We start from the raw sequence: 12,712 nt of genomic DNA, 5'->3' as shown, positions 1-12,712 counted from the left end.
CGAACCCGCAACTTCTTAGATGAGTATGGGAAGATTATGCCATTTGAGCTATTACTCATTGGCTAATTATTATTAAATGTTAAGTTTAACAAAATATTTTTTTAACATAAAATACAAAAAAGTATTTATATTTTATTTTGGATAAATATAATATAATAAAAGGCATATATATATATATATATATATATATATATATATATATATTAGTTTTTTTTTTAAAAAAATCCTGTGGGGGCAAATGCCCCCACCTCCTTCAATGTAGGTCTGTGCTCACTTTAATTATTTTTTTATTCAAAACATTCAAAACTCATGTTATAAACACATCTAAAATTAAATAAACAACATAACATTTAAAATTATGTATTAACACATCTAAATTATTGTCATTATAGTTCTAAATTACATATTGAACACAGAAAAAATTAAACTTAAATACACATCCAAAATTAAGGTAGCGTTTGGTGGAGAGACAGAGACGAAAAGACTGAGACTGAGAGACAGAGACTAAGAGACAGGGATTGAAATAAATCTCAGTATTCTGTTTGGTGCAAAATGGAAGACATGAATTGAAACAAGAATGAAACTCTAATTTAATTTGCACAAAGGGTAAAATTGGAATTAATTAATTGAAATGAAAGTATTTTAGGTATAAAATGTTATTAAAGTTTCAGTTTCCATCTCTAAAAATTTCAGTCCTATGTGTCCCTACTTTTTGGAGGTACTGAAATACTGAAATTTTAGAGACAGAGACAGAAATTTTAGTACCAGTCTCTGAACTAACAAACACGATACTGAGTCTCAGTCTCTCAGTCTCTGTCTCAGTACCTCAAAACAAACGCTACCTAAAAGAATGCACTCTAAATATTTTATCAACACATCCAAAATTCACATAAAAAAAACTTATATATGTACATAAGAACATAATCAACAACATAAACACACCCAAAATTAAGTATTGACACATCCAAATTAGATTAACATTACAACTTCCAAATCAAACATATGAGTGCAAAAAAAAATTATAATCACAAATACATTTGAAAAAAAAGAAAAAAAATACAGACACTTTCAATATTATACATAAATTTAAAAAAATAGAACTTTTTATTAAGCGAAAAAAGGAAGCAGAACTACCCGAGATAGAAGGAGTGCGACGTAGGGAAGGAGACAGGAGGCGCGAAAAAAGGGGGCGGTTGTGCGTGCCGCGAGAGAGGAGACCAGGGACGGGGAGGAGCCCATCGATGGAGAAGGCGCCAGGATATGCGCAGAGAAAGTGCGCGTCGCCGAAGGAGGAGATCGTCGCAGAGAAGTGCACAACACGGGAGAAGATGAAAGCGGTCACAGATGAGGAGGGAGAGGCGCTGCAGCTCTTGATGGAGTGAAGATTTTACTAGTAATTTAAGATGGTATAAGATTTATTTTAGAATTTTAAATTCAAAATTTTAAATTCTAACTAATTTGATTTTTGGATGTGTATTTAAATTGTAATATATTAATAATTAAATATATTAAATCTGAAATAAAAATTTAAAATTTATATTTAAATTTTAAATTTTAGTTTTATTTAGTTTATATTTTAAATATGTATTTAATTTTAAAAAAATACTAAATCTATTTATAATTTTTAGATGTATTTATTTTTTTTAAATTATTGTAATAAAAAAACTGAATATTATACAATTTTTAAAAGATATCTAGTTAAATTGATCTTAATAATATCATAAGCTTCGCCGAAAGTATGGCGAACTTGGTTGAGTTTCCAAAAAAAAACGAAATTTAAAATTTAAAGTTAAAATAATTTATTTTTAAAAATAATATTTTATTTTACCGAACGCGCCGCCATAGCGGTTCGATTAGGCATCAAAACGCAAAGCTTCAAAACAAAGCATCGTTGCTCTTTCAAAATCCTCTTTTCACCGTTTCTCTCAGCTCCGAAACTCTAACCCTAGAGTCCGGAAGCTTCTCTTATGGCGTACCAAGCCCCCGATCACGAACCGGACTCCGATTCCAAGAAAGAAATCCGCCTCTACAACCCATACAAGGACCTCGGGATTCCAAATCGAAACCTCTACCAGCTCCCAACTTCGCCGGAGTACCTCTTCATCGAGGAGGCTGAACGTAAGCGTCGATCCTGGGGTGAGAACCTCACCTTCTACACTGGCTGCGGTTACCTCGGTGGCGCCATCGGCGGCGGCGCTCGAGGCCTAGTAGACGGCGTCAAATCCTTCGAGGCCGGCGACACGCTCAAGCTCCGGATCAACCGTATTCTGAATTCTTCCGGCCACACTGGACGTACTTGGGGGAACCGTCTCGGCATCATAGGGTTGCTCTATTCCGGGATTGAGAGCGCCATGATGGAGACGAGAGACACCGACGACGTGTGGAACAGCGTGGTGGCGGGGCTGGGCACCGGAGCGCTGTATAGGATTTCGGGAGGCGTGAGATCTGCGGCCGTGGCAGGCGCAGTTGGAGTAGTGGTGGCCGGAACTGTCGTGACGGTTAAGCAGGCTTTCAAACGCTACGCACATCTTGCGTGAGCCTTTAATTTTTTTTTTTCTTTATTTCATTTTGGGTTGCTTCTATCAATTTTGAGCGGTTAATTATTGAGATATATTCGTGTTTAAAAAAAAAATATAGATGATTACAGCAAAATGTGAGTTGCAACGGTGTTGCTGTTGAAAGACTGTTGATATCCTGAGTTTAATTTTTTCCAGCTTGATTAATAGCTAAGGCTAACCATATAATTTCTCGAATCATCTCTAATGAATAATATGGACGGCTGTAGAGCTGGATTATATATATATATATTAGCATAGAAAATTTGTCGTTTGTGTTGTGGGATTGTGCTTGTGTAGAGTATGATTTAGTTTCTCTGATGTTACTCTTAATGCATAAACTTTGAATTGTATGTCTTGATGGGCAGCAGCTAGGAAACAATGTTAATCCTTATTTTAGTATCTATTTAATTTAATAGGCAATTAAGTTTGCATTTAGGTGAATCGTGATTAGTTAGAATAAGGAAATGGTTCTCTATTATATATCGAGACGTTTTTGTTTGTAAGCGTTAACTAGTAGAATTTTAGAATTTTCATGTTTTAGGAACCATTTAACAGAGAAAATAATGTCGGCACATTTAGTGTTTTGCAGGACTTCAATATCCTTTTAATGTGATATTGTGCCCGAGTTTGGTCATCCATTTACAGATTCTATCTTATATCTAACTCTGTTAGATGTTTGAGCTCATGATTTGAGTGGTGCTAATTATTTTTGTGCAGCACTTGGAGAGCGCCTGTGTATTACTTTGTTAGTTGAACAAGTTTTCAGCTCAAACAGAAGCAATAAAAGTATTAACCAATGTAGATGATTGTTGTAGGATCTGATGGATACTCGGGAATTTTTCGTTTGCACGTATATGTTCTATATCTTGTGTCGGCAGTTTGGTTTCTGTTCATCCTCTTGCTATTTCATGATATTTGGTTGTTTCTGTTCATCCTCTTGCTAGTTCATGATATTTGGTTCTTGTTCTATCAGTTTGAATTCCAAAAATTTGTGTGTAAAGGAAAGCCCGTTTCCCATTTTCTCGGATTATCCTGAACCTTACCCAAGTTAGTTTGCTAGTTTTGTTTTAGCAGGTTCGTGCATAAACTTGGGGAAGTGTTTTCTTTTTTCTTTGATATTATGGTATATATGGTCATGTTTCCTTGTAGCTTAAAAAATAATCACAACGGTGGTTGATTATTAACAAATATTAGCAAAGACACAAGAAGAAGGTGAAAAATGTATTGTGTATATTTTTCGTTGCTATTCTTAAATTCTTGTATATATATATATCTAAAGGAATTTTATCTACAGCTCGTCGTATGTATCAAATCTTCCAAAATGCAAGAATCTTAATAGAATGATATTTACACTATGAGTCACTAATTCTAGAATAATGTAAAATAACGTGATAGAAATGAATTGAAGAAAAAGAATGCAGCTTATTTTGTGTGGGTTTGTTTGTCGTTTGATTTCTTTTGGGCCAACGGAGATGGTTGGTTCAATAATTATGTCAATTTGCATTTCTGACAACGTTCAACTTAAAATTGTCTCTAAATTTAATGTGGTTCGTCTTGAGATATTTTTGCGGTGAAATTATCTTAAAATTATTCCCGAAAATCACGCTGGACTTGTATTTTATCAATCTCGTCCCTCATCAATCTAAATCTTTTTATTCTCTTTGGTGTTGTTTTTATCACCACCATCACTACCACTATCACCTCTTGTAATTGCTACATAATATAGCCATTAGTTGTCCATCGTGGTTTCTTTTATACACGTCATTACTCTTTTCGCGAATATTCGTCAGAAAATATCTTAGAAACGATCGTTGTTAAGTTCAAGGATAATTTTGGAACAATTTTAAGTTTGGAGATGAATTTAAAGTTCAATTGCAAGTCAGAAACTATTTTAAGATTTAGCTCAATGAAAAATGAAACTTGAAACTTAACTGAGATTTGATTTGGCTACTTAAGTACATATACGACGTGGTTCTAGCATGCCATCAAGAATATTTAGTAGCACATTGTATTGGCGTTAAACTCGTGCCCTATATTTATTATGCGAGATCCGCAGCATAGTTTGTCTAGAACTATTGCACATTGCAGTATTTCCCACGAACAAATATTAAATTAAAAAAAAAAAAAAAAACTTAGAGGACACAGGAAACGCTCTGTTTAATGGTTATGGCAGAGAATTCAGTGTGTTAAAAACCTTAATTTCCCCATCTTAGTAAGGAAAATTCAAATTTACTTATATATACCGGTCAACAACTTTTGACATTGACCCCTGCCTTTTTACTTTTTCTTTTGCCTTGGTACGATTGTAAAGGATTATGAGGAAATATTATGGAGGTTGGTTTTACTTTTTACAAGAGCATGATTTCTGGATACAGCGTTTGAATGATTTCAATCATTCGCGGCTCCAGTTACACGTGCATCACGTAAAATGCAAAACGTAGCAAAGATCATTGTGAAGAGAACACGAAGATCAGCATATTGTCTGTATTCACACAATGAAAAGTTTTATTAAGAAATTCAACAGAGGATAATAAGTTGGGATCATACTGATACTGAGGTCTGAGGCCACCCAAAGAACGGGACAAAATTAACACCCAATATATATATTAAATGTGAATCTCTACGTAAAACAATTTTGCACTATGGGTTGGAAAACAATTCCCAATGAGAAATAGAATTGTTTATTATTGCATGCGTAGGGCATGGCAAGTGCTTCTTATCTTATCCTCTTATGCATCAAGTGTGTTTGACACCTAGCACTTGCATGCATGATCATTTCCCGCCATAAACACCAGTGCCTATCAATCTTGCTTTCCTCATCCTCCTCCTCCTTCTGAAATCTTCATACAGTTCAAACTTCAAAGATGTTTTCAGGGGTAGCCGGAATAATGCTCAACCGAGGCCACAAGATCAAAGGGACTGTGGTCTTGATGCGCAAGAATGTCCTGGACGTTGACACCTTTACTGATATTGCTGCCACCGCCAACATCGGAGGCCTCATTGGCACCGGCATCAACGTCATTGGCTCCACCGTTGACGCCCTCACCGCTTTCTTAGGCCGCAGTGTCTCCCTCCAGCTCATCAGTTCTGTTAGTCTCTGTGATGTGAAAGTACAATATACAAGGGGTATATATAGGTGCCAGAAGAATCAAAGTAATAAAGGTATAAAATCCTACAATTAATACACAGATATACTATAAAAATATAAACGATACTAACTGATCTAAAATGATTCTAATGATTCTCTAATGATTCTCTAATATCCCCCCTCAAACTCAAGTGGGAGCTAAGGATACCAACTTGAGTTTGGATAACAAAATCCGAAAACGAGTCGGGTGATGAGCTTTCGTGAAGATATCAGCAGTCTGATCCAGTGTTCCAACAGCAATGAGACGAACAGCATCAATAAGGATACGTTGCCTAACAAAGTGACAATTAATCTCAATGTGTTTGGTGCGTTCATGAAAGATATCATTATGAGCAATCTGAATAGCACTGCGGTTGTCACAAAAAACATCAGTAGGGGATGACTGAGGAGCACCCAAATCTTTGAGAAGCCAACGAATCGAGATAACCTCAGCAGTGGTGTCAGCGAGGGCACGGTACTCAGCTTCGGTGCTTGAGCGAGCAGTGAACGTTTGCTTCTTAGCACGCCAAGAAACAAACAGTAACCAGTAGTAGAACGACGATAAGTGGGATCACCAGCCCAATCAGCATCGGAGTATGCCTGAAGGGTCAAAGAGGAATGGGCAGAAAAATAAAGGCCATGAAATAAAGTGCCTTTGATGTAGCGAAGAATGCGAAGAACTGTCGCATAGTGAGTAGTACGAGGAGCTGACAAGAACTGGCTAAGTACATGAATGGGATAGGCAATGTCTGGTCGGGTGACAGTTAAGTAGACAAGTCCTCCAACTAGCTGTCAATAGAGAGTAGGATTATCCAAGACAGTGCCATCCATAGGAGTAAATCGAACATTAGGCTCAAGAGGAGTAGACTCAGTGCGACTATCGGTAATTCCGGCTCGAGCAAGGAGATCTGAAGCATATTTAGCTTGAGAGAGATAGATGGCATCATCGGTGGATATAACTTCTAGACTAAGAAAATAGCTGAGAGAACCAAGATCTTTCATCTCAAAAGTATGCTGAAGGGACGCCTTGAGATCAGAGATACCATCAGCATCATCTCCAGTAATGATCATGTCATCAACATACAGAAGTAGAAGAACAACTCCACGTTCACTTTTACGAATAAAGAGAGCATTCTCATGAGGACTGCAAGTGAAACCAAGACCGTATATGGTAGTGTTGAACTTGTCAAACCATTCACGAGGAGCTTGCTTAAGCCCATAGAGTGCCTTGCGAAGTAGACAAACTTTGCCAGAAGGACAAAGATAACCCGGAGGGGGTTTCATATAGACTTTCTGTTTCAAATCTCCATTAAGAAATGCATTCTTCACATCCATCTGACTGAGAGACCATCTTTTGACCGCAACAATGGCAAGAAGAGCTCGAACAGATGTGAGACGAGCAACAGGAGCAAAAGTCTCTTCATAGTCAATACCATACTCTTGCGTACAACCCTGAGCAACCAATCGTGCCTTATAACGGTCAATAGAACCATCAGAGCGAGTCTTGATCTTGTATACCCATCTGCTTCCCACAATTTCCTGATTTGAAGGAGAATCAACCAAGTCCCAAGTGTGTGCCTTTTCAAGTGCCTGTATTTCTTCCTGCATTGCTTGTTGCCAATTTGGATTTGTGGAGGCTTCTCTGAATGACTTAGGTTCATGTTGATGAAGAATAGTAGAAAAGCAATGATAATCAAGAAGATGAGGAGGTGGATTTCTCACCCTGGAACAGCGAGTGGAAGGAGGCGGCATGACGGTAGGAGTAGGAGCGTCGTCCGGTCCAGAATCATCGAGAGATGGAGAAGGCGGAAGAACAGGAGGCTGTGGAGGGTGACTCGAGATAGAATCTGTAGAATCATCACTAGGAAAAAGATCAACATTGGAGTTAGTGAAAAAAGGTGACTGAGTAGGAGGAATAGACTCAAAGGAGGAGAACCGAGAAAACATGTGATGCTCCCAGAAAACAACATGACGAGATATACAAATACGTTTAGAGAGAGGATCCCAACAACGATAACTCTTGTGTTCAGTGCCATAACCAAGGAAACAACACATACGAGCCCGAGGTTCAAGTTTAGTATGTTCATGAGGCTGAAGAAGAACAAAACAGACACAACCAAAAACTCGAAGAGAATTATAATCTGGGGAGGTACGATAAAGACGCTCAAAGGGAGTAACATTACCAAGAACAGAAGAAGGGATTTTATTGATAACATGAACAACAGTAAGAACAGCTTCACCCCAAGTACGCTCAGGACACGAAGAAGAAAGAAGCATTGCACGAACAGAGTCAAGAATGTGACGGTGTTTGTGTTCAACTCGGCCATTTTGTTGAGACGTACCAGGGCAAGAAAACTCAGACAAGGTACCCTGTTCTGCAAGAAAGGTTAAGAGTTTGGAATCACGGTATTCCATAGCATTATCACGGCGAAAACCTTAATGACCTTGGAAAACTGAGTTTTAATCATAGTGGCAAAGTTTATATAAATCTGAGGTAACTCATGGCGATTGGTCATCAAATAAACCCAAGTAAAACGTGAATAATCATCAATGAAAACAACAAAGTATCGAGCTCCTCCCATAGAAGCAGTGGGAGCGGGACCCCAAACATCAGAGTGAACGAGATCAAAAGGAGAGCAAGCAAGAGATGAATTATTGTGAAAAGATAAAGCAGGTTGTTTGACAGTTTGACAAGAAATGCAATCAAAAGATTCATTAGGAACCTGACCCAAAAACCTTGAGACACAAGAGGACGCAATTTTCCTAAGGAGCTGTGGGCAAGACGTTGATGCCATAAGTGAAGGGTAGATGGAGAAGAAGCAGCACATATATTTGGTATAGGAGGAATATAAAGATTCTCGACTTCAAACAACCTTCCAACCTTACGTCCAGTCCCGATGACTTGTCCCGTCCGACGATCCTGTACACGACAACCAGAGAGAGAAAAAGTGACATCAAAACCCAGATCAACAAGTTGACCAACAGAAATAAGATTAAAGCTTAAATTGGGAATAAAATAAGTATCAGGAAGATGAAGAGTCGACTGGGAGATAGAACCCTTGTGTGTTGCATGCAAGAGGGAACCATTAACAGTATTGACAGAAGGTCCATTTGTAGTGGTAGACAGAGACGAGAAGAGATTTCGCGACGGAGACATGTGATTAAAGCATCCCGAGTCAAAATACCATTTAGAATTATCTGGAGGAGTCGAAAGAGCAGCAGGGGTATTACCAGAAAGGGAGAGAAGTCGTTGAAGGAGAGACACAATATCAGATAGAGAGACAGAAGACGAGGTGAGAGGAGCAGAGGTGGTAGATTCAGGAGTAGCATGAACAACAGAAGCAGGCATACGACGTGGTGGGCGAGTAGGACAGGTAGTAAGCAAATGTCCCGAGAGCTTGCAATAATGGCAGAATAGTTGTGAACAATGGTAGCTAATATGACCTTTCTGATGGCATGTGCGACATTCAACAGAAGGACAGACGGAGAAGTGGTGCCCAAAACGGTTACAATTTCGACAGAATTTATCATTTTCATGTGTGGTAGCAAAAACAACTGACTTTTCCATAATAGTAGATATAGAGATCATGAAGAGGAGAGAAAAACTGCAACTTGTAAGCCGAAAATGAGAAAACGGAGGGCAAAATCGGAAAGAGCTCACCAAAAAACCTTAGGAATGGTCCCACTTGTCTGACACGTCAGCGACACGTCAGCGCCACGTCAGCAGGATCGTCAGTGCCACGTCAGCGATGTTACGACACGTGGCAGCACCTGAGAGGCGGAAGGAGACACGCTGGCGACGAGATGGCACGCGGGTCAACCGTCGGGTCGGGTCGGGCGCGCAGGTCGAGCTTGGGCGGGAGAGCAACGGCGTGACATGTGGCAGAAGCGGAGCCGTGGATCTGGAACGCTGATCCAACGGCGCTGGATGCGTCTGGAAGGAGAACGGATGAACGCGGATAGGCAACTTTGGGCGGCGCGTGGCGGCGCGTCCGGCGTCTTCTGGCGATGATTCCGGTGGCGTTGGAAAGCTTGCAACGAGGAGAAGGCGAGGGTAGCAGCGGTGACGAACCAAAGCGTCGTGAAGGACTCGAAAAGTGAGCACAAAGTATTGCCGATGAAACAAGATAAAGGAGCCAGAAACCAAATGTTTCTGAAAAAAAAAACAACCTAAACTCTTAATACCATGTTAGAAACAAGAGACCAAACTAAAGAAAGTGTTTTCTGTTTTATTCTGTGTAATGTGAAAGTACAATATACAAGGGGTATATATAGGTGCCAGAAGAATCAAAGTGATAAAGACATAGAATCCTACAATTAATACACAGATATACTATATAAATATAAACGATACTAACTGATCTAAAATGATTCTAATGATTCTCTAATGATTCTCTAACAAGTTCTACTCAATCCGATGGTAATAATCAATAACGAGAAACTCTTGAGACCTAGCAATTTTTTAAAAAATACGAGTGTAAACTGTATTGTTTTATGCGTATAAATTTTGGTAAATATAAGAGTAAATTATATGCAAAATTTTTGTAAATATGAAAATATGAGTACAAATTATGTGAAGTTGATGGCCGAGAGTCGTTAGATGGAAATTTAGTCAAACTAGTTAAATCATCTAATCGCAATCAATTTCACGTAAAGTCGACTATATCTGAGTTTTCACCATAAATTATTACTGGTAAAAAATAATAATATTTGCTGATCATATAACATTATTCATCATTCTGATACAGAGAATGGCAACGGAAAAGTTGTAAAGGATACATTTCTGGAAGGTATTATTGCGTCGTTACCAACCTTAGGAGCTGGAGAATCTGCATTCAGCATTCATTTTGAATGGGACGATAGCATGGAATCCCTGGTGCATTTTACATCAAGAACTATATGCAAGTTGAGTTTTTCCTCAAGACCTTAACTCTTGAAGATGTTCCAAACCAAGGAACCATCCATTTTGTTTGCAACTCTTGGGTTTACAACTCTAAACTCTACAAATCCCCACGCATTTTCTTCTCCAACAAGGTACCTATCTATTTAATCATCAATTATCAAATTAATTCTTGAACTAATGTAGATAAATGTATGGGGTGCAGCCATATCTTCCAAGTGAAACACCAGCTCCACTTGTTAAGTACAGAGAAGAAGACTTGAAGAATTTAAGAGGTGATGGAAAAGGGGAGCGTCAGGAGCATGAAAGAATTTATGATTATGATGTCTACAATGATTTGGGGAATCCGGATCGGAACGAAAACCATGCTCGCCCCATCCTTGGAGGTTCTACCACTTTCCCTTACCCTCGCAGGGGAAGAACTGGTAGATATCCTGCAAGAAATGGTTGGTATTATTCTTATTCTTGTTATGCATTTTGCTTTTGATTCAAATTTTAATGCCCTGCAATTTGTTAAATAAAGTAGACTATAAAACATTTCAGTACGATACTTGATCGCCACTCAAGAATTGTATTCATCATCAGTCATTTCACTGCATTAAGCTAGCAATTACTAGCTACTTCTCTGAAATTACGTATGATGTCTTCCTCAGTTTCAAAGATATTGAACTAGACATCTTACATTTGGAAGAGAGTTAGAGAAAATAAATACAAAGCTTATGTATATGAATTCAATTTGGTAAAAATAAAGGGGTAGGTGAGAATGATAGCAATTCCAATGAAGGGGATGATGCCAATCCTTTTCATTATTCTCCTGAATTTAAAGAGAGACTCCAACCCAATGATTTTATGGATTGGGTAAGTCTTTTAACCAAAAGCAAGTTGAGACATATATAAGAAGTAATTATCTACTTATATTAAAATATTAATATATATTATATTAAATATGTCAAATTATTCGATCGATATCAAATATTATTTTCGCATAAAAATATTTTTACTTAATAGTCTTTTTCATTTCCTTATCTTAAAATAAACTCGAGTCTTTTTTTTTTACCAAAGATAAGAGACTCGAATCCGTAACCTCCTAATTGAATATGGGGAGACTATGCCTTGCGCGACAATAAAATAGATATAATATTAATTTAAAATTTAATAATTATAAAATTAAATGATGTATTCATAAATTAGATTTTAAATAAAATTACAAAAATACTTAATTTAAATTTATTTATTCAATTTCATATTATTATTTTTATTCTTTTGAATAGTCACTATAATTTATTTTTTTTAAAATTATATCTAAATACTATAGTATAAAAAGATTAAAAATAAGTTCTATTAAGAGGCTATTTTGAACTCTGTTTAATATAGTATAAAAATTCAATTTTTTTAGAATAGTTATTATATGAATATAAATGGATATTTCAAAATTAGAGATATATATTTAGATTTAGATGTATACATATCTATGTTATTTCTTTTTCTTTTTTTTTTTGAAATAAAGAGAGTTCAACGCAATACAGTGGAGCAATGAGGGAAAACTACAAGCAGCAACTCACTACCCAACACCAACCCACCCCTAGTCATCTTCGACATGGCCATCAACAACTAAAGGGGTCACCACCACTCCAATCCTTAGAAACCTTAAACGACCTGGTCTCTACCATACTTGAGGCCTGATCTCGGAAGAGCCCCGCATTCCTTTCTAGCCAGATTGTCCAGATAATAGCAAAGAACTCAATGAACCAACTCTTTCTGTCATCCTTCCTTACTGATAATTGCGTCCAGCTTTCAAAGTGTTGTTTTAGCGTATCTGGAGTGCTCCACTAGTCCACTCCCTTCCAAAGGCACGCAGCCACGCACACCACACCTACCAAGTGATTTCACACCCAAGAAACAAGTGAAAAGTAGTTTTCACATACTTACAACAGAAAACACACATATTGTCGTTCTGGTTAATAACATGTAATCGACACAGTCTATCCTTGGTATTCACTCTGCCTATCAACACAAACCAAGAAAACAGCTCAATTTTCGGTGGGACGAACCCTTTCTAAACAACACTAGTGAAACTATAACTTGTAATTTTTTTCGATAGGACTTCCACCTACACCACCTGCACAA

At 37.6% G+C, this 12,712-nt stretch overlaps 1 protein-coding gene and 1 pseudogene across 3 annotated transcripts; both read left to right on the top strand.

Moving 5' to 3' along the window:
* The first annotated feature begins 1,853 nt into the window (after positions 1-1,853).
* LOC107614210 (mitochondrial import inner membrane translocase subunit TIM23-1-like) lies at positions 1,854-3,802 on the top strand. Of its 2 annotated transcripts, XM_088496000.1 has the most exons (2): positions 1,854-2,533; positions 3,276-3,802. In XM_088496000.1, exons 1-2 carry the CDS (start codon positions 1,968-1,970, stop codon positions 3,310-3,312), a joined length of 603 nt encoding a protein of 200 aa, XP_088352126.1. In that variant the 5' UTR covers positions 1,854-1,967; the 3' UTR covers positions 3,313-3,802. The 2 variants fall into 2 exon arrangements, with proteins under 2 accessions (XP_088352126.1, XP_016171924.1); XM_016316438.3 differs by lacking the exon at positions 3,276-3,802 and having other exon boundaries at positions 1,855-2,829.
* Positions 3,803-5,380: 1,578 nt separating this feature from the next.
* Positions 5,381-11,087, top strand: LOC107612514 (seed linoleate 9S-lipoxygenase-2-like; annotated as a pseudogene). Its single transcript, XR_015895937.1, has 3 exons — positions 5,381-5,720; positions 10,434-10,719; positions 10,791-11,087. The product of XR_015895937.1 is annotated as a seed linoleate 9S-lipoxygenase-2-like (transcript).
* The last annotated feature ends 1,625 nt before the right edge of the window (positions 11,088-12,712 follow it).

This window comes from Arachis ipaensis, chromosome B8, assembly GCF_059453495.1.
Source record: "Arachis ipaensis isolate K30076 ecotype BB chromosome B8, ASM5945349v1, whole genome shotgun sequence".
Classification (NCBI taxonomy): Eukaryota; Viridiplantae; Streptophyta; class Magnoliopsida; order Fabales; family Fabaceae; genus Arachis; species Arachis ipaensis.
Note: the sequence above shows the minus strand (reverse complement) of the source record. Positions and strands in the feature narration are given on the sequence as shown.

Coding starts and splice junctions, on each gene's coding strand:
- LOC107614210 (XM_088496000.1), top strand. CDS start 1,968: ATGGCGTACCAAGCCCCCGATCACGAACCGGACTCCGATTCCAAGAAA. Junction 2,534..3,275: donor AAACGCTACGCACATCTTGC/GTGAGCCTTTAA, acceptor ATTTTTGTGCAG/CACTTGGAGAGCGCCTGTGT.